This window comes from Macrobrachium nipponense, chromosome 45, assembly GCF_015104395.2.
Source record: "Macrobrachium nipponense isolate FS-2020 chromosome 45, ASM1510439v2, whole genome shotgun sequence".
NCBI lineage: Eukaryota > Metazoa > Arthropoda > Malacostraca > Decapoda > Palaemonidae > Macrobrachium > Macrobrachium nipponense.
In genome coordinates, this window is record NC_061105.1 from 26,281,497 (window position 1) to 26,308,318 (window position 26,822).

Consider the following 26,822-nt stretch of genomic DNA (forward strand, 5'->3'; position numbering starts at 1 on the left):
ATTGGATTACATAAGAAATGAATCTCAGCTTCACATGATTTCATGTTTCTTTTTCCTAGTTTACATGATCTAATTGCGAAAGAGTAGCGCGTTCAACACGAAATAGAATTTTACTTTTGAAACAAAAGGACGCATCACCATTATTCACTGACCCAGTACTCATTCATTTCCAAATCTGACAGGCATTCACTTTCTGCTCCGACTGACCCAGTGACACCCACTGTTTCTTTGGACTGTAAACATCTTTTCATTTAGAAAGCCGTTTGGTGTGATGTAACTCGCTGAATACTCGTTGACTCACTGACCTAAAGTCCCTTATTAACCGACTTATCGATTGTTAGGATGACTGCCCTATCTTGAATATCCGAGAAGCTTACTCGCTCAAACGTACAACTGAGTCCAGGTTTATCCATTATCTCAAGTGAACTGCTACCTTGTATGCTTCCTCAGTCAATCAGTAAATCAAAGTCTTTGCCTAGTCTGACTAGCTTGTGATTTCACAGGTTCTCTCAGGGTCTCTTGATTGACATAAAATCATAAATTATCCAAGAACGAAGCCTTAGAATTATCCTTCTGTCCCCTTTACTAGACGAGTCTCGTAATCTAATAATTATTCGTATTGCTTAATCATAAGATACAAACTTTATTTGAATCTTGCCGTGAATATTCAAGCATATGATATACGTATATACAGCAGATTGATAATACATTTACATATATATTCTTAATACATACCGTATATGCCTACTTACAATGGTGATTATCTAAACGTGCTAATATACATTTCACTCATATATGATATTTCTATATTCATATCATACTAACTAAAAGTTGTATGTAATTATTGCAAAAAAGAGGTAAAGATGTTGACAATCTGTTATGAAGGTCAATGCACAGTACTCATTGCTGGAAAATCTATATTAATACAAGAAAACATTACTATACATCTCTAGGTAATATACTCGTAAACATACATGCATATTAGGTATCTCTCCTTTTGTTCTACCGAAATACGGAGATCTAAATGGTCTTCAGTAATTAAACGAATACATTATTTATATAAAAAAATAATCTAATTCACTGCCTTCTGCAGAAGAGGCAGAATGATACAAACCTACGTATACTTTTTATTCATTTGAATCTCTCACGATGTTCTTTGATAATCAACTGCTCGACCTGCATGATAATTTTGGGTTTCTGGGACTCTCCCTGAAAAAAAAAAAATTGTAAATTTTATGGATTATAAACACAGAAAGTAGACATCTACGGTTAATAGCCAATTGGAAGACTTGCCGAGTACTGTGAATCTTAACAATGTTCTGACAAAGTAACGTGCAAACAAATATGTTCTTCGGTAACACAGCCTTCATCACGAGATATAATGTTGCCATAAGCTAATTTTTTTACACACATTCATTAGTGTCACAAGCACACACACTGATATATATATATATATATATATATATATATATATATATATATATATATATTATATATATATATATATATATTCTCAGGTGAAAAACATGAAGAAGGGTGTAGGTCCTGACCGGTTTCGACTTTATTTCCAAGCTAGACGAAGGACTGCAGGACTGAAGAATTTTGGTGTTAAAGTCGCTTTTAAAAACGATTATTACATGAAATATGTACTGTTATCAAGAATTCCCCTGATAATACCAAAGGATGTGTATATAAAATTCCATGTAAGTCTTGGGACAACTTTTACATTGGTTAAACGCCTAAGGCACTGGAAAAGAGAATAGAACAACATAAAAAATGTGTGAGATATGCACAGGGAAATAAGTGGTATTTTTGTACATGTTAGTGAGGACAATCATGCTATTAACTGGGAAAGGGCAAAAAAGATTGTGTATTCTAATAATGCAATGGAAAGGAATGTCATTGAATCTGTCTTTATAAAAGAAAGTTACAACAATAATATGAACATCAGTCAAGGAATGTATAAACTTGATCCTTTAATATCTAAATAAATTTGTAAATTGTTTAAATTTTAAGGTAGGAAGTAGAGATGTATGGAAATAGGATTACTATATGTGTAAAAATAGTGAGGGGGCAGTAGTGGTAATGAGATTTCCAACCCCGCTTCCCTGACACCTGCCAGGTGTGGAATTGTTGACTCCTACGATGAGTACGTTTTAATCGGTAGTGTCCCCCCTTGAGAATTTAGTGTAAGTTTTAGTCAAATGATTTTTGAAAGCCACTCCTACCTTGACACCTGCCTGTGGGTGGATCTGCAGTCTCAAATGGTTGTGTGTATGTTTGTCAGTACTGTCTCTGTAGTATATATATTTGTGACTTCTAATACTATGTATCAGTCCTTTGTCAATGGCTTGGAAATAAAGTCAAAACTGTCAGGACCTACACACCGCCTCTCATTTGTCACCTGTGGATATGTGTGATAAATGAATCACGTGCTAAAGTTATTATATTATATATATATATATATATATATATATATAGATATATATATATATATATATATATATATGTGTGTGTGTGTGTGTGCGTGTGTGTGTGTGTGTATTCGTGTGTGCGCATCTGTGTTTGAGATAAGTAACCATAATAGATTCACATCAGCCGTGCATCACTTTACAATGCTCCTGATTGGGTGTTGATAAGCCAATCATAGGGCTGTATACTCCCTGCCTCTCTCAAGAGTTCACATACGCAGGATGTATGTTCCGACCTCTCTTTCAAAAATTGTAACTTTCATTACAGTTCAGTTTTACCTGCAGAAAAGGAGTGTTTCTGAATTTCATAATTAAATATCTTCAAGCCAAATGATTTAATGATTATAACAATAGACGAATTATGAAAAAAATCGTAATATGTAATAAAAAGGAATAATGAGAGGGAAATAGGAGGACTGATTGTAAGAAAGAAAAATAAATGCGACAATTGAATTAATTTTCCTCCAAAAGGTATCAATATGTAAGTAAAAATTTTTTCATTTAGAGATTTCCATAATAGGATATGAAAGGGTGATGGCGATAACGATAGTGACGATAATGAAGTCTTAATATTCTTTTCTCCCCATAAGACTTCTTCTATTAAGGTCTCGTGATTCTTGATGATGAGAGAGAGAGATTAGTATTCTTAATCTTTTACTTGTTATTTTGATATTGATAGCCCAACCTATAATTTTTTGGCATTACATTTAAGCTTTGAAATTGTATGAAACAAAAGATGATAAATGATGAATGCATCTCACATAAGGAATGAAAGGATATATTTTATATTAAGAATTTCATGTTTATTTCACTATAAATATTTTAGCATTAAGTTAACTGAAGTGCATAATTCTTATATCATAATCCTTAAATCATTGGCTTGAAGACGTTTAGTGATGAAATTCGTGAACACTCTTCTCTGCAGGTAAAACTGAGGTGTAATGAAAGTTATAATTTTTGAAAGAGAGGTCGGAAAACCAAATAGATCCTGCCTATGTAAACTCTCAAGCGAGACTGGAGAACTTTCAGCCCTGTGATTGGCTTATCAACAGCCAATCAGGAGCATCGTAAGGGACAGGCCTAGAAATTTATATATATGTGTGTGTGTGCGTGTGCGTGTGTGTGTGGATGTGTGCACAAAACCTGCTGATAACTAATCTCAAACAGATGTATATTCTGAATGGCTCTCGTTACCTGAAGCAGTTCGAGTTCGAATCATGCATAGTTTGGTGGTAGATTTTCGTTTTGTTTACTGGTCGAATTAAGGCTTGGGCGATGATATAGAGAAGCCCAAAGGTCACTACAGCGATTGAGTCAAGGGTTTACGACTGAACTGCCTTAGCAGAAATGACTAAGACAATGGCAGCTTCAAAACACAGCTGGCTCATCAGCAGTACTTCAAATTCCAAAACTTAGCTATACACCAATCTTTTGCAAAAAACTCTTGATCCTGGATATTAAGGTCCTTGGAGTCCGATAGGTCTTCCAGTCTTTCTAGGAAGCTCTTTTTGTACCCTACTCCCTTCTCCTAATTTTCTACTAACTTCACCTCCTTGTCACAAGATATTATTATGACCCAGCCTAAAATGGTCATGCAGACAATGCACCACCCTGTCTCTATTTATTTTTCTAATCAAGCTAATGAATCTCTCATATATATATTGTATATATATATATATATATATATATATATATATATATATATATATATATTTTATATGTACATCTAATTTTTTTTAAGCATATGTATATATATCCTATAACTCATTGCTTTCATAAAACTTTCATTCACTTTCAAAAAGTTGCCCCTCTGTGCCACACATCTCCACTACCTTACTCATTGCATCTACATCAATTCTAACATGAGCAATTCTAGGTTTATGTCACAATGCCAGATACCAGATAATAAAACATTCGTTCATTCACTGTAAGTCCATGTACACCAATTACAGCTTTCCCTCATTTACTGTTAACCTCTTCATAAAATGGTTTCATAGGACGTCACTGTCATTACTTTAGCTTTTACAATTATACACAAAAATCACTATAGTTGCTGTTCATTTGTTTTACGTGAGAATGTCTGTATTCACTTCTAACCTTATCCACAGAACGCCTGTACAGAAGACGATCCTGTGCAGTTGCGAGTCTAGTTACACGATGCCGTATGGCTTCTTTGTGCTCTTCTGTATCCTTTACAGCTACCTGTGACCCATTAACTCGCCCCTGCAAAAGGTTCTGGACTTTTCCCACTTGCATAGTAGAGTCCTCGAGGGCGCCAGATATTTCCGTCTTTTCTTTAGAGGTCATCTTGCCAGCAATGATTCGTAAGACTCTGGAGAAAGCTGACATCCTACAGATCACAGCATCCATGGCATCCTGGAGGGCTGTTCTGCTTTCAAATTCCTGTTGAAGGTGGCAAAAGAGAATTTTAGAGATTCACCCTGCAAAGAAACAATTCTAAATGGGAATTTATCAACAACAATAGTAGCATGCTATGAAAATGAGTAAATTAGGGATACTGCAAAATTATATTTGATTCTACCTAGATAGCAATTTAGTTTTTTACCCTGATGTTGGACAGCAAGAAATCACACAGTAGAGAGAGACAAGCTGTTTAATCGGTTATATATTATTTACCTCTTGCTTGTATAACATCCCTTTCTATATTTTCATAAATCAATCAAATACTCATGTCTTCTGGAACTTAAGGCAGGTTGCTTGTTCCCTAAAACCGAAAGTTCAGTAGAGCACACAGAAATCATGTTTTATTTGGATTGCTATGCCAGTCTGGCTTCTGCTTAAATGCAGGTCCTCCTTCCTCTAAGAAGAGATCTCCAATAATGTCTTTTGCAGTAGCCGAGCTTAATATATATAGCCACACTGCTCTGAGTTTTACAGGAATAAACTTTCCTTACCTGTTCTAGAGTCTTTGCATGACTAACACTGTCATTCAGCAGTGCCCAAAATATTTGCATCAGGGTTCCAGTTTTCGTAACGCCATGGCAATAAGGCCCATGTGTAACAACAATATGACCAATGCTGCTGCTGCTGGAATTTGAAGATGTCACCAATTTTAACAATTCCTCCAGTTCAGTAATAAGCAGATTTGTCAAAGAGAGCGCATCCTTTGCACTCCTAAGGTTTCCCTTCAGATCCACAAGAAGATAGATAGCTGACTGGAGGTCCTGGAACTCTTTAGTGAGCTGGTTTTGAATGTCACTTAAAGTCAGATTACTAAAGCTCAAAATTTCCTGCGTCTTAGCTTCTGGAACAGAGAAGGGTATATTCATGAAAGAATAATCTCGACGAATATAAGTATGTTCATAGCTTTGCACGTGCCTACGTAGTATCAAAACTTAATTCTGCTTTTTACTCCTGAGAAAACCTTCAGAAGATTACATATTGTGAATGCAGATAACTTCGTACAAACTTTAAGAATCACAATTTAAAGGATATGTTATTTCAGAATAATGTATATTCCATCTCACCTGTCCCTCTGCGACTTCTAGAATGCTTTTCAGGGTCTTTAACGGTAACGCTGTAGGTTTCTTTCATATAATTTAGTCTAGTTTTAAGCTCTTCCAGCTTAACGTTGACCGAAGCCTCAGCTGTCTGCAAAACGGTCTGGAAATCTTCGTATTCTTTCTGATCAGTAGCATTTCCACTTTCTCTCCCAGTTACTATCTCTTTCAGGGCATCAGAGTAACACTCCAATTTTTTCACAGTCTCTTCCATGCCTCTAGCGCTGTCGTTTGTGATGATTCTGTCTACTGTACTTGCGAACTGTTGTATGATATGTTTTCCAGTTCGTAATGTACTGCCTTCTAGATGAGGGAGTTGGCATTTCAAGTTGCTGCTGAAGAATAACATCACCTGTAGAAGAGAAACGATTGATTTGTTGCACATATATCAGTTAAACCTATTTGTTTTCAAGATTCAATAAATAGGAGAGGTTGAAATAATCGAATAAATGGGTACATGACCACCAAATGTAAACTAAATGACATATTAATGATAGGATTGACAGCATCAACAGCTTGCCAGTTGAGTAACTCGCTGGTCATTTGATTAATAGCTTTGATGAAAGACCAGCTCATATTGCTACAAACTAACCATTTGGTTGACTACCTGAACAATTATTTCATCAACTTAAACAATTCACAACAACCTATTTAACAGTCTAACCTATTTCCTGAGTTAGAGTCTGGTTGACTGGAAGACTAATTGAGCAACTGAACCCTAATCGGTGTCATCGCCTTACTAATTTGATAGATTAGATCCACAACTCTCTACCATTCTGTTGAATGGTCAAGTAGACTGACTGACTGTTAACAAAATTCAGAAGTGTCAGCATCTCTTAGCTTAGGTTTGTCTGACTAGCGTTGCATCCGAGAAATCTTATTATATTTGCATAGGTTAGTTTTGTTTCATTATATTTTAGCAAATAGATAGATAGATAGATAGATAGATAGATAGATAGATAGATAGATAGATAGATAGGGAAGTGGACAAAAAATAGATAACGAAGTTACCTTTCTCTGTTCCCTTATGGAAGATGTTTTCTCTCTGCCTCTTTCCAAGTAAATAAATGATAAACAGCCATCGCATAGTACAAAAATAAATAAATAAATAAATAAATAAATAAATAAAAACCCTAGAAAACAAATAAACACCGAAATTGTTTGCGTAACTAACTGTTTTGCAACACAAGTCTCTTATTTTATGTGGGAGAGGGACTTTCACTTAGTATACGTCACATACATGAAAGCTATCCAACCTTAACCTACATTGTAATGTTATTAGTCTGTTTCCTGTCAATTAAACGTCGCGTTGCTGTATTGCAAAAAAAAAAAAAAAAAAAATATACAGAATAGAGATTACGATTAAGCGCCAGATCAATGTATTGGTAGAAACAGGCATTATTGTTTTTAGTTATCGCGTGTTGTTCAGTGAAGAGAGAGAGAGAGAGAGAGAGAGAGAGAGAGAGAGAGAGAGAGAGAGAGAGAGAGAGATACGCGTCTCCATAAAAACACTTGTGTAAGCCATCATTTTCCATTATTATGTTTGTGATGATTCATGCCTATCAAGCATTTGTTCTGGTGTTCATCTGTTAAATGATTCTGATACATTTGATCTATTTATTAACTTTTTTTTTTCAATAAGTGGGTTCTCTTTTTTATGTATTTCCCTGTACCTCCTCTTACTTCTTCCTAATGAGCATCATATTGTTTGGAAGTTTAAATTTGAAGTCGATTGCCCCTATGGGTTTGTTCCATTATGATAGGCTTCATCTTCTGAGTAATAATAATAATAATAATAATAATAATAATAATAATAATAATAATAATAATAATAATAATAATAATAATAATAATAATAATAATAATAACGAGAACTGAAGGGATAAAGCTACCAGATGGGAACAACATCAAACACATAGATGAGACAGGATACAAATACCTGGGAATAATGGAAGGAGGAGATATAAAACACCAAGAGATGAAGGACACGATCAGGAAAGAATATATGCAGAGACTCAAGGCGATACTCAAGTCAAAACTCAAAACGCCGGAAATATGATAAAAGCCATAAACACATGGGCAGTGCCAGTAATCAGATACAGCGCAGGAATAGTCGAATGGACGAAGGCAGAACTCCGCAGCATAGATCAGAAAACCAGGAAACATATGACAATACACAAAGCACTACACCCAAGAGCAAATACGGACAGACTATACATAACACGAAAGGAAGGAGGGAGAGGACTACTAAGTATAGAGGACTGCGTCAACATCGAAAACAGAGCACTGGGGCAATATCTGAAAACCAGTGAAGACGAGTGGCTAAAAGAGTGCATGGGAAGAAGGACTAATAAAAGCAGACGAAAGACCCAGAAATATACAGAGACAGGAGAAAGAAACAGAAAGAACGAGGATGGCACAACAAACCAATGCATGGACAATACATGAGACAGACTAAAGAACTAGCCAGCGATGACAATTGGCAATGGCTACAGAGGGGAGAGCTAAAGAAGGAAACTGAAGGAATGATAACAGCGGCACAAGATCAGGCCCTAAGAACCAGATATGTTCAAAGTACGATAGACGGAAATAACATCTCTCCCATATGTAGGAAGTGCAATACGAAAAGTGAAACCATAAACCACATAGCAAGTGAATGCCCGGCACTTGCACAGAACCAGTACAAAAAGAGGCATGATTCAGTAGCAAAGCCCTCCACTGGAGCCTGTGCAAGAAACATCAGCTACCTTGCAGTAATAAGTGTACGAGCACCAACCTGAAGGAGTGATAGAAAACGATCAGGCAAAGATCCTCTGGGACTATGGTATCAGAACGGATAGGGTGATACGTGCAAACAGACCAGACGTGACGTTGATTGACAAGGTCAAGAAGAAAGTATCACTCATTGATGTCGCAATACCATGGGACACCAGAGTTGAAGAGAAAGAGAGGGAAAAATTGGATAAGTATCAAGATCTGAAAATAGAAATAAGAAGGATATGGGATATGCCAGTGGAAATCGTACCCATAATCATAGGAGCACTAGGCACGATCCCAAAATCCTGAAAAGGAATCTAGAAAAACTAGAGCTGAAGTAGCTCCAGGACTCATGCAGAAGAGTGTGATCCTAGAAACGGCACACATAGTAAGAAGAGTGATGGACTCCTAAGGAGGCAGGATGCAACCCGGAACCCCACACTATAAATACCACCCAGTCGAATTGGAGGACTGTGATAAAGCAAAAAAAAAAAAAAAAAAAAAAAAAAAAAAAAAAAAAAAAACAAAAAAAAAAAATAATAATAATAATAATAATGTTTTTTTATTTGTAGTTTCTCATGATACGTACCAACAAGAATTCCTAACTTCGTCACGAAATTCTTTTAAATATTAAAAGAATAAGGATAAGGAAGTCTTCTCTGTGTGGAAAAGGTTTGGAGAAATCAAGCATTGTCCGTCTCGCGTAACGAATTGTCTGTGAAGACAACAAGCGTTACAACAATTGAATTCGACAAATTATCAAATCACATTTTAGAGATGATTATAAAGTTGTTCTTTTTTTTCATCCTCCTCCTCCTCCTCCTCCTCCTCCTATTATTATTATTATTATTATTATTATTATTATTATTATTATTATTATTATTATTATTATTAATATATAAGTGATACGGTTGTTGGCCTGGAAAACGAAATTGTTCAGTTTGCCGATGAACACCATCCTTCCCCTTCAAGTAGATGGAATCGCTAAATAAGTCTGAAGCTTCAACTAGAAACTTTTGAATCCCATCTATTACGTTTAAGAAACATTAATGAATGAAAGTGTTAGCAAATGCAGCTCGGAGGTTAGGTATTGTATTTAAACCCTCATGAAATCAGTGCAATCTGTTTTAGGTCATTTGTCCTTCCATTTTGTAGAACACTGATCTCTAATGAGGATTCTGCTTCTGTATTGCATTGCAGCCCTACAATAATTCTTCTTGTATTTCAATCATTTACTTACTACATTTTTATCTGTTTATTTAGCAATTTGTTAATTTATTTGTTATTAACTGCTGTCTTCTTTTTCTATTTCCTATCACCTGCTGCTACTTCTTTCAAATGAGCACCATATTCTTTGAAAGCTCGAATTTCAAGTCAGTGGCGACGTACGTGGGTTTATGCCGTATGTAGAACAAGAATAATAATAATTATTCTCTTTTCCCTTTTGAAGGCGTGATTCCAAAAGGAAGGTACCCCTCAACGAGCACTGTAGGAGGAGGTTGTCAGTTAGCCTCATGCGCCTTTTCTCTAAGCCTGGTTGGGACCAACACTTTCCTCTAGCATTATTATTACTCTTATTCATCGTGAATATATTTATGTGGAACAAGTCAATAAGGCCTCTAACTTCCTAATGGCTGCGGATGAAAGCAAATGGAAAAACATAGTCATAAGTAGATTAATGTATAGGTCAAAATGAATATGAACAATTCAATAAAAAAAAAGACTTTCATACGCAACTGAGAGGACTGAAAAAGAAGTCATGAGAAAGTCGCAAGTCTTTCAAGTACAATTACAGGTTCTCGTAGATTCATGAGCAGCTCTTGGAATTTGAGTATCCGAGGAGCTAATTGTAGTTGGTGGTGCACATTTCAAATGTCGCATCTGATTGCCTTTATGTATTAAGATGGTTTCCAGTTTCCCCAAACCTCGGCTGTGCACTTTGGACTTCCACAACTCTGGCTGAGGCGCTTTTCTTGAAGATACAATCGAGGTATTGCTCATGTATATTTCATGCTTGCATAAAATCTTGCATTATTCATCAATTTCATGCTTTCAGTTAACCTCTTCTATTATCTTTGTTTTCTTAGTTCTTGTTTCCTGAAGTCATCATTCTATTTTGTGATGGTGTATGATGATGAGTTGTACACTCAAAATTTCCTATCATATTGCAAAAGTTAGTCAGTATTTTGACATTGCTAATAATTACGTACTAACAGTTCCCAGTAACTAGGTGTATGCAGATGTTTACAGTAATTAACCGTAATTAATGAAAATGGATTAGCAAACATAAATATGATACTAAATTAAATGCAAGTCTAAATAAAATCATGAATAATATTTTAGATTAATTAAGAAAAGCACGCGTTCTAACTTAGAAGGTTTAGGTATAACTACATAACGCTTACACAGAACACTCCGTGTTACTGTAAAGTATAGTTGAGGTGATTATCATCCCGTGCCCCCAGATAATGTGACACCGAATGTAAAGGAGTTTTAAATTAAAACTTATTCTCGTTTAAATAGCACTATAATCTTAACCACTGTTCCAATAAATTACAATTTTCATCAATGATCAGACCTATATAAACCTATTGTATACTTAATAGCTAACGATACACTAATGCAAGTCCTTATAAAACACAAGACTGAAGTCGAATCACTTAGTAAAGCAACCTTGAAGTACCCACTGAAACTCCTGGGAGGGTTTTCAGTTGTAAATCCTTCATATGGTGCTACATATATATATTTCTGTAAAATGACCAGTTTTAGAGAAGTAATAAAAAAAACGAACTTTCTCCAGTGAAAAGAATACAAGGAAGTCTCATACCGATCTTGATTCAAGGATGCGAGCAGACTCATTGCGAATTGCATTCATGACGTCGAGCAGCTCCTGACTTGCTGAGCTCAGTCGATGGAGGTCATCAGCCACTTCTCTCTCTCGCGGCGTCCGAACCCCTGGTCGAAATTGCGGGTCACTGACCGTTACCCCTGAATTTGAAATAATGTGGCATTGATGTTTGTTGATCTCTCTCTCTCTCTCTCTCTCTCTCTCTCTCTCTCTCTCTCTCTCCATTGGGTTAGAAAAAGAAAAGGGATTATATTTATATATATAATATTCGTGTGTGTGTGGGTGTGTGAGCGAATACCACAGAAAAATGATTGGCAGAAATCCGTACCAAGTGCTTTCGTCTTTAATGAGACATTGACGAGGCACAAAGAAGTTAGAAAGAAGGTTACAAAGTAAACAAAAAGATCAAGAATACCAGATGGTTAATTGTCAAAATGGTAAAAATCAAGGAGATAATCCAGGATACTCCGAAATCACACCTTCCCAAACTGAAACATAGATTTAACCACAACTGGAGTCAGGCAAGATCATTAATGCGTTTTTTGTCAGCGACACAGTTTTAAAAGGAATCTCATTGATGTTGTTTCAATCAAATCAAATAATGAAAGTATTCTGAATTTAAGTCTTGGTTTGTTTGAACTCGATGCCTTCATAATCACGAAAGTAGTAGTAAAATACGCCCACCCACAACAAAATTAATATATTAAGTTTATATATATTTATGGGCTGTATGGCTAAGCTTCTGTTTCTCTTATGGTTAAATATATGTTTTATTTTGTGACCGTGTGATCTGGGATTATCCTGGATTATCTCTTCGATTTTTGCCCTTTTGACAATTAACCATCTGGTATTCTTGAGCTTTTTGTTTATCTTGTAACTTTCTTTTTAAATGTATCTCATTTGTGCCTAGACAATGTCTCATCAAAGACAGAAGTGCTCGGTACGAATTTCTGCCTGTCATCTTTTCTGTGGTATTTGCTTATATAATGAAGTCACGTGTATCTACTGTGGTTTTTTAAAGTATATATATATACATACATACATATATACATATATATATATATATATGTGTGTGTGTGTGTGTGTGTGTGTGTGTATGTATGTATGGGTGTATGTGTGTGTATACAGATAGACAGGCTTCGAGGAGGCAATCCTTGATCCTTTCCTAAATGAGACCATTATCTCTCTCTCTCTCTCTCTCTCTCTCTCTCTCTCTCTCTCTCTCTCTCTCTTTCACCATATACTGTTGATGCGCTCAAGCATTCGTACATACCTATGTTCAACAAACATTGTGAAAGAGAGAAAGAGCGTATTACTGCCATTTCCAGTTATACATGATAGTACACATCGGTACGCATCTGTGCTAACAACAGGTGCCAAAGACATCTGTAGCAGTACATCGCACAGAACCTTGACCTTCTTAAGGTCAGGTTTTTACAGCAACGAATTTCCAAGTAGTTCATAAAATATCTGAATCAATGTTGGAAGACTCGAGTGTACGATAATCATGGCAGTATCGGAAGAGTAACAATGACATCAGTAGCCAAACATTCATCGTAGCCATTGTGGCAGTAGCAGCAGCCTCGATCACATGCTGACAGTACACCTCCTCTAATGTCTTGATCATCGGCACCACCATAATTATCATCCCTCACAGGTGCTCCACCTCGAGTCTTCTCCACAGTCTTGCTCTGGCATCCATTCACCTCAGTGCGAATGAAGGCTCCTCCGTCGCTTTGCTGCTGTTATGAAGGCCTCCCTGGTCCTTCGAAGCATTGATATGACCTCTGCTGGATCTCTGCTAAACTCTGCTTTACTCGTCTTTAATCTCCTTCTGACAGAAATTGTGGAAAATCCACATCATAACCCGAGTTATAATTTCCTGTACCTGGATCAACAACTGTTCCCCGGAATATGATTTCAATCTCTTTTGTTAAAGACAACATCCTGACTGCGCTTTTCTTCTACTGGAGAGATACTCTCAGCCAATCATTTTATATCGTTGTCAGAGGCTAGGTGTTCATCGTCTCTTATTTACCCATTTATGTAGTGATAACGGCTTCTTTTAAAACACAATTTTCGACTAACTCTTGAATGTCACTCGGTTTCAGCGAAACTTTCTTTCAGAATTCTATGCACTAGTAGTTCTGAGAAGTACACCACTGGAGTAATATAAAGCTCTCTCTCTCTCTCTCTCTCTCTCTCTCTCTCTCTCTCTCTCTCTCTGCTTTATGAAAATGCAAATTGTAGCTAACTCACCTGGAAAGCAACCGGCAAATCTCTCAGTCGATGAATATATGACCAGAAACCAGAGAATCGGCCGTAGAAAACCACTGCCAAGCCTTGGCCTATAGGACTCGACCAGCATCTTTGTTGGTCCGATAACTTCTTTCCAGTGCTAATAGATGCTCTGTCTCTATTTAACGATCGGATTTCTGTGTTGAAGTTAAAGTTTGTTGCCTGCATTCATTCTCTCGACCTGAAATTGAAATTCTTCATAAATTGCTTGATTAGCGCAAAGTTGTGTAAGTTTTCCGCACAGGAGAATCTTCTGCGATTCAGAAGCTACGTTATGGATGTACAGTGATCTAGATATATTTTATATCTAGAGCCGCCATTTGTTGGGGGAAACAGGTGATGTTGAAGTTCATATTCATATTAGAGGAAGACAACTCGGCATAGAACATCAGCAATTTGAAACACACTCTAACCTTTAAAGGTGAAAGACTGAAAATAATTACCCGGAATGTGACCAAGGTTTATATGAAATTAAGAATATATAAGAATATCAGTGTCATTAATATCGTCGACGAGTTGGCCAGAAAGAAGACTTGTACTTGCAAACCTAGATTTAGATGAAGACATACATATCCATCTAAGCTTTTTAGCCTGGAGGAAATTTTGTCTCCCATTACAAGTAGATCTTTTATTATCTTGCTCACATCATTCTTGTACTGACGGATGATTTACAGTGCCTATGCACCTCATTCATGGGTTTCAATGGCACTCAATGACCTTGCAGAAAAAAGGATTCTTCGGAGACGATGGACCACATTAATATATAGGGAGGCTGTGAAGAGGGCTTAGTTTGACTCTGTGTTTTAGGATATAAGTAGTAATGGCTCCGTCGGATAGGCCTGCTGAAAGAATGGGTGTAAAAAAAAAATGGGAACGGAAAAGCCGACTTGTTAAGCACGATCTGTCCCAGAGCAAAATGAAAGACCTTCTAAGACTCGAGATCAATCTTGCGTGACCCAAGATCGATTACGGGAGACCAGCAATCGATCCTGCGAGACCAAAGATCGATCCTGAGAGTCCGAAGGTCGATTTGGCAAGATTGATCGTGAAAGACCCAAGATCGATCCCGCCCCACACTGTCGCAATCCTGTGATGCAAAAGCTCAGTGGTGTGACATCCTCAACCGATCCTGTATGAGACCCAAGATCAGTCTTGTGAGAACCAAATTCGTTCCTGTTATGCCTAGGATCGTTATTACGAGAACAAAGAACAATCCTGCCGGACAAACGAGCCACTCTGACACACCAGAGACTGTCCAATGAATCGAGGCAGTTCTCAGAAAGGCCGAGACAGATGAAAGGGATCGTTATTCGTGACATGGGACTAATTAATGCCCAGGAGCGCTCTATCGAGATGAGTTCGTCGGGCAACGCATCTCAGTTGATCACCTGACGAAGAGTGGGACTGAATCTTCAGCGAAGGAAGACAGTGGCAGTAGTGATGTAGGATGGAACCGCTGTCATTTTTTCATCCTTATTCATTCATGTATTTGAATCTATTTTTCGTGAAGTGGCCGTTGAAAGGCGTGTTATCACCTTCGCAGATGATAACAGACCAACCTCGTAAACTCGCCTGATTAAATGAATCGGAAAACAACAGGAAGGCAAAGAAATTCCAAATTATAACTGTGAATGAATGACATGAAGGACTGACCTATGGAAGGAACCTATAGAAATTATAGATATTCTCAAGCAATGTATGTTTCACTATTTCCACATCTAAAGATAATAACCACCTAAACCATGTTTATGCTCTGTTTTTTTTTTTTTTTTTTTTCTTTTAAGAAATTTTATCGTATTTTACAGGTCAAAGAACAGCTGCTTATATTATTACCAATATTATAATTAGTTTGATAATCCACAAAACAGAATACCCATGTGTGAAAAGAAGAAAAACTATAGACCAAAAGAGATGTAAAATAAAAGTAGAGGAAAGCAAATTCATAAAGTTACAAAATCTACAAACAAATTGATATTAACACACGTAAACTTAACTCGAATTTAGCATGAAAGCACAGGTAACGGTGGACGCAGTTTTTAACATAGCAATAGTTGATTTAGTTACAGAAATGCTAATAGCTTTTCTCTTCCACTCCTCTTTTCTTCTGAATTATCTTGTTGCTTTATCCCTTACTCACTCCAATCGGCCGACAAAATCTTGCACTCCTTTGGACACAGTATGTCCTTTATCATAACACGCACCCAACCAAGACCTTGATATTGAAAATGTAAAGAAACACTGTACAGATTTGTCAAGAAGAATACAAACTAACTGTCGCACCGAATTTAATAGCAAGTGACACTACAGCACTACAAACACGGACTGGAGTGCCACTGAACGGAGTGGAAAGTGCACACTGGTACACCTGCCGCGGAAGGCCACACACGCAGGTATTGTGTCTGAATACGAAACAATACTAAAGGTAAAGGAGGAAAGATAGCGTTATATATAACATTCCATTCGGCTATACTCAAACCATTAATTGCTGCTGCGGCAAGTTGAAAGAATATCATATATTGCCACGTTTTCTCTGTCCACTAGATATCTTGAAAAGTAAACAGAGTTACTTGGTGTGGAGGCATAGGATCCAGGCCAGGCGAGATTGGATTAGGTCATGAGATGGCTTAGTGCCTATTCTTAATCATATTGGAAAGTAACATTGATTTGATTGGCATTCTGTTGAGTAGTGGTGTATGGAGAGAGACTTACTTGATTCTCCTTAGCTGAACTGAAACTGTAGACCTACTTCGTGCCCGGGTTTAGCTTGCGGCTGTATAGCTTAGGCCCTATCTGCTGGTTTCCCAAACATCTGGGCTCAAACGAATTTTCAGTATGAATATTTTAAAATAAGAAAACTAAAAGTCTCATAACGGAAATGACAGGAGCAGGAGATCTAGCTTACTCGCACTATTTTACGGCCTTTTTTTATATCTATCTAACACCTCAACATTCGTTTACAAATGAGGATACATAATTAATTTCTTCAGATCAAAGATATATGCATTCATGTTACTGGTATTTGTTACATATATTCAAATCAATTTAGTTGTTCTATAATCATATAATTTCAATTGAGAGTGTTCTAGCCTTTGGAAACTTGCCATTGAAGTTCGTGAACAATTCTGTTTGCTGATAATGAAGATTTATGTAAAGAAACAACATAATATGAAGATTCTAAATACCCTTAGAATATATTCAGTCAGATCATCAGCTTCCTTGTTACTGTTAAAATGAACCAGTGGGAGGCTAATGCTTCTGAGAAAAGGAAAAGGTTTCTCTCCCCCTTCAGCCTGGCCCCACCCCTATGGAGAGGTGCTGCTTGCGGCCTGCTACAAACAACACACTGCCGAGAGAGTACAAAAGATTCTTTGCAGTGCTCCATCTGCCTTTCTTTCTCTCTCTTACTTTCCACGTAACTGATCAATTTGATTAACTTTCTACTCGTCGGACAGCCTCAAATCACTTTATCAGACTTTCCACCTAATCTACAGACCAGACTCTAAAATAGACTGAATGCAAGTTACGAATCAGTATATATACAAAAGAATTATTAGTGTACTTAATCATTCGTTTGAAATGTTATAATTTTATCATTTAATCCATCATCAGTATCATAAACATTCTCTCTGTCTGTCTGTCAGAGAGAGAGAGAGAGAGTTTGAGATCGGGCCTCTGTTACTTAACCTTTAATATAGAGTTTTGAAAACACGGATGTAATTTAAGAATAACAAAATTAGGTTGTAACTTTCTTCAGGGTACATTTACCCATGGAAGTAGTTCTCAATAATATCACGTAATGTCCTTGACATCAAAAATACGTTAAGAACCTGTTGTAGGCATATGAAATATGACGGCTTTTACACACACACACACTCAAACACAAACACACAGACACACACATATATATAAATCCTTGATATCCTGGAAGCGTGAGAGCACATGTTAACTAGAAATGGCCATTATTGTGCAGAGGGGCTCTGACACACTGCAGATGACCATTTTGAATAGATATCATCGTGAAGCAATCCATGTTGTGGAAGTTTTCTGCACAAGCGGTTTATCCTTGATTCAGCAGTTGTTTTGTATGTATATGGAGTCTCCCTTATAGAAAGACTGCTCTTGAAGTTGAAGCGATTTTACCTTCCTCTAAAGTCTAGCAGTGTGCAGATATTGCTATCCCGTGACAAAACAGCCTAACTTTCCCCAGCTGGTCAAACAGTTGTTATTATTAGATGTTGGACTATTTCCCAAGTAGTCTATTATAAAGTCACCACCAGAATCCTGCAACACATGGAGCAATCATCCTGCTGATAAATGCCGCGTACTTGATTTTGTTTGTTTGGGAGGTGGAGAACAGTGACTTTCTCTTTGTTTATTCAGTATCATTCCTTTTAATGTGCTATTTTTAGGTATATGAGTCTGGGTAAACTAGTTGCCTTTAAACAAATCAAATGTGCGATATATATATATATATATATATATATATATATATATATATTATATATATATATATAATTTACATATGCACATATGTATTGTATGTACTGAATTACAAGGAGTTACAAGGATTAGATGTCTCAAAGACAGTCCATCTGAGGAGCATCAGGTTTTACAATTGATTCACAGTGTTCTAATGATTTTGTCTAACTTTCTTTGAACTATTGTACACTGCTGCTGTTCACAACTTCTGCTGGCAGTTTATTTCTTGTATGTGAAAAAGTTCCCACAATGCAATGTGCTGTATCCCTTCAGTTCTAGTTTCCGTCACTATTTCTTGTCTGGTTATCGTTTTATGTGATGAGGTTACTGTCGACTTTTGTTATACCTTTCATTATTTTAAATGTTTCTGTTAATTGTCCTCGGAATTATCATGTTTCTAGGTCATACATGTTCAGGCTCTCTAGTCGCCTTTGGTAACTTATTTGCCTGATGGATGGAATTAACTTTGTGGCACTTGCTTGTACCCCATTCTAGCATATTTTAGTCCTTTCTTAGTGTTAGTGGACAAAACTGTACTGCATATTCAAGAAATTGTGTATCTATTGATGTGTAGAGCTGCAGTGCCGTTTCCTTATTTCTGCATCTGAACTGCCGCTTTTGTATCCCACTAGTTTTATGCCTTCTTTTCAACTTTTATGCATTGTTTTGTGAATTTTAAGTCCTTGATGATAATTCCAAGCTCCTCTTCTTCTTCTATACTATTTATGTCATTCCCAAGCAGGATGGATGTAGTTGGCATGAGGATTGTTTGTTCCTCTTCGTAATACTTTACATTGATCCAGGTTAAAAGGCACTTGTCCTATTTTTTACCACTTTCCTATTTCCCTTAGATAACTTCTTAAACTTTCCACTGTATCTGGGTCTGTTGCATTTACACCTAGTTTGGTGTCATCTGTAGATTTGGCTATCCTGCTAGTTATGCCTACATCAGTGCCATTAATAGAAATAAAAACAAGAGGGGGCCAGAACCCTGAGAAACTCCGCTTGTCACATCTGGCCATTCTGATTCTTCACCATTTATTACGATTCTCTGTTTTCTATTAAAAAAAAAAAAACGAATTTATCAACTTCTGAAACTGCTTAGATTTAACATTTAAAATGCAAAATTGAGTGTAAACGAGATTAGCAAAAAAATAAAAGTTGATGGCAATGATATTTGGACTCAACGAGACTTTGCTGAAGCAAAATTATCAATAACATCATCAGAGTTAATGAGTTCTTCCTCTTCACGCTCAATACCAAGAAATGCTAGGGCGGTAAGTCTATCCTGTCCCACTGAGGCTCCGAGATAAGCCATAATCAATTTCAATTGCAAGCTGTGAACGAACGCAGCAGTTGCATGGCTACTCTTAAGTGGGGAAAACATTTTCATCACCATATTGTGTAGTGAATTGGATGAGCTTCTCTGGAGTGGAAATCTGAACATCCGTTTACTTGCCATAAAATTGTTAGAGAAGTAAAGTGACTTACCATGATATATTGAGTGAAGTGTATAAATGAATAAATATATAAATAATCAAATAAATATAATATGGATTGATAAATACTGCCTACTGCCTGAATGCTAAACAAAATAACAACAACAAGTTACCAAAAAAAAAAAAAAAAAAAAATTAACAGACTGTATTCTCTGGCTCTGCTGCTTAGGAAAGTTGGGTGTAAACTATAATTTCTCATGAAGTCCTCGAACCACGAATGCACAAACTAAGATTCATCATTTTGCTAGAAGAGCACGCTGCAATTATGAGGCATACTCTCGAAAACTGTACAAATGGTATAGTATATGAACAGTAAAAGTAGAGGAGAAACTAGTTACCAAAAGAACTACCTGACTGCAGTCGCTCGACCAAGAAAATGAGTTTGGTTCGGCCGGTTAACTGACACCCATCCTTCAAAATTCATGGTTCCACATTACGTTGTTTTAAGGACAATGATTCTCTCTCTCATTTTAGTTATTTCAATATGCTAATATTTTCTATTTTCGCACTTTATATCACTCCAATAAATATATACACACACACGTATATATATATATATATATATATATAATATATATATATATATATATATATATACACACACACGCAAATGTGTTTGTGTGTGAAGAATACAAATACTAGCAACTCTTTATGATATATATATATATATATATATATATATATATATATATATATATATATATATATATATATAAGATAGTAATACAAAATACTTTTTTCTCTCTCACATCTCCCTGTAAGCCGTATAAATTGTTCCCCAGGCTCATTTTGGCGGCCTCCTGGGGTCGGCACACAGGGCACGTGCCCCCCCTTGTCCCCCTATAGTTACACCTCTGCAGTTATGTCATTAGTTTCTTGTTTTGAACTTTGTCAAAGGCCTTTTGGAAATCTAAGTAGAGTATATCTATTGCTCTACCACTTTCGTAAATACCAAGCATGTTATGAAAAAACTCCAAGAGGTCTGATAGGCAGGATCTGTTTTGTCTGAAATGGTGTTGGCTGCTTAACAAGTTGTTTCTATCAGAGAGAGAGAGAGAGAGAGAGAGAGAGAGAGAGAGAAGAGAGAGAGAGAGAGATTATAATTCTGAAGATTGCTACATTGTTTCCAACACCTGTAGCTTACAAAGAAGAAGCAGGTGAAGTTTCTTTAGCAAATATCACCATTACATATAGGCATAGAATAACAAATTATATAATTTTTCTTGTACTGTTTCTATCAAAATTTTGCCTGAGTGCAGTGGTTACACATTATCAAGTTTTAGTTATAGCTTTAAGATTTGCACATTAATCTATCCATGGAGGGGTGGGAGCACGTGACCAGATGGCTCCTATCCATAAATCCGCCGCTGGACTACTTTCTTGTAGAGCTGGAAAAATTTCGGTAAAGGAGAGAAAGTGGCGAGTTGCGAGGAAAGTAAAATTTACCTTTGTCCCCCACAAATAGTCACGTAACGTTTTCTTCAAAACAGGAATTTTTATTTTTAAAGAAAATAAAATGAATGACTAACTAAAACATCCTTCATCATGCTAGAGAATTGACTGTATTAATGCGTCGTCAATAACAGCGATATGTCCTTGATTTTATGAGCCCAGCCTATACAGTTAATGGTACCACAGCAGTAAATATATTGTAAAGCAAAGCAACTGCCAAAAACTAGAATACTTATGAGAAAACTAGGATAAAAGTGAGAAGAAAACGGATAAATAGAGAAAGGTCGACCAAATATAGTGAAAGTTAGCGTTGCTTTGTTTCATTTTTCCTCTCTGCCTAAAGTAGCCTACTGGGAGGAATGTTCTGTAAGTTTCCACAACAGCCCACCACAGATGCCCTTGGGGACCCAACCCTCTGCGACAGTAATTGATCGCGAATCCTCGACGTACGATTCATGTGCCAAGATGTCAACCACTACCCCAGAACCCATTAATGCAATAATGCAGTTTTACAATATTTCGTAGCGCAATTCTATTTTTTCTTTTTTCATCAAGCTTTCATCAGCAATAATTAAAATTTCTACCCTTCAGCCTTCTATGAAATGCCACGTTTTCTGTCATTTCCTTGACCACCATACGGCTCATGCTAACAAATTCAATAAAAAAAAAAAAAAAAAAAAAAAAAAATTAGAAAAAAAAAACATAGGGCTGTAATGGAAATAACAAAATATGCACCAGATCATTAACATCATGATCTCTCTCTCTCTTTAGTGTAGATGCCCCACATCATTTTGACTCCTTTTGGGAATAAAAGGCAATCAAGAACTTTTTTTAGCAGATTGGTGGTTCCGTTTCATTGTAAAATCGTAAAACCTCGCAAAAAAAATACCATAGGTCAACGAAGCAACAAAGCTGATAATTTCTTGTAATTTCAAGGGAGATGTCATCAAATTATAGTTTATAAGATTAAAATACTGACGAATTATATATGTATATGTGTATATATATATATATATATATATATATAGATATATATATATATATATATATACATATACACATATATGTATATGTATATATATATATGTATATATATATATATATATATATATATATATATATATATATATATATATATATATAAAAGAGAACCCATCAAAATACCAAAAGGGTAGAATTTATGTTATATTTTTCTGAGACGACTGTCTTCCTTAACAGACTGGTAATCGCTTAAGAATAGAGAACAGTACTATCTATACAGCTGAAGGAATGTTCCAGAAGTCAGCCGATGTGTCACGGCTGTTCACTGCTTATTCTTAACCTTCTTAAATGCTGGTTGGAGGAAGATTTTATCGCTCAGATCTGAATCCCAGGCTCCTTTTGAGAGGTTCGTCATAATTCTTTAATTAATCAGTAATGATTCTACCATCTGGCAATTGAACCGATAATTTCTACTATAAATTGTATGGACATATTCTTATTTATATGATGATTATGATCTTTTGTGTGGTCAGTAATAGCAGAGCTCTGTTAGCCATATCTTACTGAACGTTTGTATTGTGTTTGGGTTTAGGAGAGTGAATCCGTAAATCTGTTGTAGGATTGGTAACAATTAGGGCAAGGGATTTCGTATAGAACTCCTCCTGTGGAGACTGGCTATTGTCCAACATTACTTAGGGATTTGGGTATGTAAACACAAATGGGTTAGAATTTCCAAGTGTCTGTGTCAACGTCTTCATGCTGTTCAGGTGTGGGATTTTGATTTTACTGTTGGGCGTCTCTCAGGTCCTATTTTGAGGGGGTCAGTAGATAATGATGTTTGCTTCATAGATAGGTTTCTCAGTTATATGATTGGGGTACTTTAAAGTAATTTAATGCTCTTTTTGTCTTTTTTAATTAATCTTACTTTTTGGAAAATGTTGCTAAAACCTTTTGGACGGAATTTCTTATTAATTTGTCATATGTGTTTGTATCACTTATGAGTTGGTTGATTTTGTTAAGGTAAAAGACTTTGTTCATATTCACGATATTAGATGGAATTCTGTTTTAACTGAAAATATATATATTATTATATATATATATATATATATTATAGCTATATATATATTTATAAGTATTTATATTATACATATAATTACTAACAGGACCTCATTGAGACTGGATGGTATCTAGTGGAGTCCTCATGGTCAGGAATCCGTGGAATGGCCGTTCTTGGTGTTTTAGAATATACTGGTCTTATGCCCTCCGATCCTTCCAGGTGTTCATAATCCGTGTGGTTTCTTGTGTTTCTTTTCTATTGTAAAGTGTATGAGTTTACTTGATAAGCTATCTTCAAATCCGTTTCCTGCGTTGCCTGCCATTGCATTGTTTGCGCATATTGTGAATACATTCTCTACAATCAGTCTGGCCGTGTTTCTGTACAAAAAAATTAATATTTTCGAAATCTATATTATGGTTTTTTTCCTTACAGTACTTGATGTCTGTCGACGTCTGATTTTAATGTCTTGCGTTTTGTGTTGTTTGCTTTGTTCTTTGCATGATTTGCCACTTTCTCCGAAGTAACACTCTCCACTGTCTTGACAAGCTGTCATATGTACACACCCCACTCCTACCTCTTCCACCCACATTTTTGTCTCTAACTATTTTATTCCTAGTGGTGTTTTTGTAACTACCTATCAGTTTGAAATGATCTAGCTCTCTTTTGATGGGTCTAATGTTTTTGTCCGGGGCTATTATTCTTTTCTTCCCTTTCAGATGTTACTGCTCAATCCTTTCCCTCCACCCAAAATAGTTTTTTCTTCCCTTAATGTATGGCCCCTCTTACCAGTACTTAGGGTATCCTAATCCCCTAAAACTCTCCGTCAGGTATTCCAGCTCTTAATCCAAGAATTCGGGACTACAAATCCTATGTTCTCCTATGACTAGAGAACATATGTACGTATGGATTAGTGTGTGTGTCTTCTTCCTGTATACCTTAAATTTCAAATTTTCCCCTTCCCTTTTTACCAGTATTAGGCCCAAGAACGGGATTTCTTCCTTCTTCTCTTGTTCTGTTGTGAACTTGATTTGTTCTTTTAGTTTATCTATGTTTTCGAAGGACTTAAGTAGTTCTTCCCATTCTCCCTTATAATTGATCAAGATGTCATCCACGTATCTTGCTCATTTGATGATGTTTAAGTTCCCTTCATTTAATTAACCCACTTCCCCCGTTTCAAACCATTCCATTAAAATGTTAGCCAAGATCGGGGAAGTGCTCGAACCTACAGCCACTGGCTACAGTCTTTTCAAAACGTCGTCATCTAAGTCACATGAGTAAAACCCCTTCCTCCATATTCTTGTCTATTACTTCCATCGTCTTCTTGGTAAACAAGGGAGTTACATCTACTTATAAATTTACAGTTGGGGAAAAGACTATAAAATAGATTGGGAAAATATGAATTCTTTTATACAGAAACAAACAAAACTTCGACTGATCGTAGAGAATGCCTTCGTAATATGCGCAAATAACGTAATGACAACCAACACAGGAAATGGATTTGAAGATAGCTTATCAAGGAAAATCATACACTTTACAATAGACAAGAAACAATAGAGCACAAGAAACGACACGCATCATGAACACCTGGAAGGATCGGCGGGCACAGAGAGGACAAGGTCATGAAGGGCCGCGGGTCCAAACAGCAGAAGGAGGGTAATGATAATAAAAAGGACTTTTATTCTCTCCCTCACACACACATATAAATAAATACAGCTGGACTACTGTCCGGCGACTCCAGTCATTTCATGTATACTTAACAATGAAGACTGTTGGCCCAGGAAACCCTGTAACTTTGTTTGAATGATTAGTTCCCGCTAGATACCATCCAGTTTCAATGAGGTCCTGTTAGTAATTATATTAATGCACAGATAAATTATGTAAGTGATATATATATATATATATATATATATATATATATATATATATATATATATATATATATAAGTAAAACACATAAAAACAACCATTCACACTTAAAAACCCTAGAATAGTTAAAACTGTAATATATATATATATATATATATATATATATATATATATATATATATATATATATATATATATTGTCACAACTTCTGCTTTCCACTTGACTATTCATCAATTCTCAGTAATGAAGGCAACACTTCATGTAGGTATAGTAGATATGTTAGGTGAATGATCAAACTAAAGTTGAAATGAAACAAAGACTTTCCTTATTTGAATCACGTCTGAATATATAATAACAAAATAATAACAAATAACCACTTAATAACTACTAGAAACAAGTGAATCGTAAGCCACCGGATAACGAACTCAAAAGTATTAAACTTGACAGAGCTTGGAAGTAAAAATTTCCAAGGATTACATACATTTAAAACCAAAAGGTAAAAATTCATCCATAAACTGTCCGCTAGTCAGCAATAAATAAGATGGCGCTAACATCATACACAATAATAGGTGTGTAATTAGAATTGCTACATAATGATAGGAGGGTTATTATAGTTCCCCCCTGTTAGGAATGAAATTACTATGACAATTGACAAATTTAGTGAATTAAAGTGGTTTTCTGTCTAAGACGTGATAATGCGTCGGCGATGGTGTTGTTTGATCCTCGAATGCTGTGGATCTCAATGTTGTAGGAAGACAAGATGTATGACCATCGAAGAAGTTTCTTGTTGTTAAGCTTGGCCCTTTCGAGGAAGGTAAGGGGTTTGTGGTCGGTGTAAATGATGACGTGTGCAGCACCTTCCAGATATGGACGAAAATGAAGGACTGTTGCTACAAGACTATATAATTCTTTCTCGATGGTAGGCCATCCTAGTTGAGTGCCTTTGAATGCTCCCGAGTAATAAGATACTGGCCGCAGGTGTTCCAACAAGGAGGAAAGTACTGGTCCCATTGATTTCTTGCAGTAGGACACCACCAAATCCAGTATTACAAGCATCGACCTGTATAAAAAAAGGTTTAGCAAGATTAGGAGCTTGCAACAAAGGAGATGAAGTCATGAATTACTTTAGCTGCTTGAGGGCCTTGTCATGATCATGTGTCCAGTGAAACCTTACTTTGCTAGATGTCAAGGCATGTAGAGGAGAAGTTATGATGGCAAAATTAGGACAAAACTTTGAATAATATGACACCATACGTAAGAAAGTTTTGAGTTCTTTGTTATCACTAGGAGTGGGAAATGAAGTTATAGCCTTTACATTAGTATCCTTGGGTAATATGGAGCCACTGCCAATGACATGTCCTAGGTATGTAACTTTTGCCTTACCAAATGAACTCTTGACTAAATTAATAACTAGGTTAGCTTTCAGGAGTCTTTTGAAGAGTTCTTTTAAGATCCTGGTGTGTTCATCCCAGGAGTTACTAGCAACTACGATGTCATCCAAATAGACATACACCCCCTCCAAACCACGTGTAACTTCATGGACCATCCTTTGGAATGTAGCTGGAGCATTAGTCATCCCAAATGGCAAAACT

The 26,822-nt window shown here is 36.3% G+C and overlaps 1 protein-coding gene across 1 annotated transcript; it reads right to left on the reverse strand.

Annotated features, from left to right (window-relative positions):
- Window positions 1–729: 729 nt before the first annotated feature.
- Window positions 730–16,221, reverse strand: LOC135214121 (uncharacterized). Its single transcript, XM_064248220.1, has 7 exons — window positions 16,033–16,221; window positions 13,857–14,076; window positions 11,577–11,737; window positions 5,960–6,344; window positions 5,387–5,736; window positions 4,569–4,874; window positions 730–1,209 (listed from the first exon to the last, which is right to left on the reverse strand). Exons 2-7 carry the CDS (start codon window positions 13,963–13,965, stop codon window positions 1,132–1,134), a joined length of 1,389 nt encoding a protein of 462 aa, XP_064104290.1. The 5' UTR covers window positions 13,966–14,076; window positions 16,033–16,221; the 3' UTR covers window positions 730–1,131.
- Window positions 16,222–26,822: the final 10,601 nt, after the last annotated feature.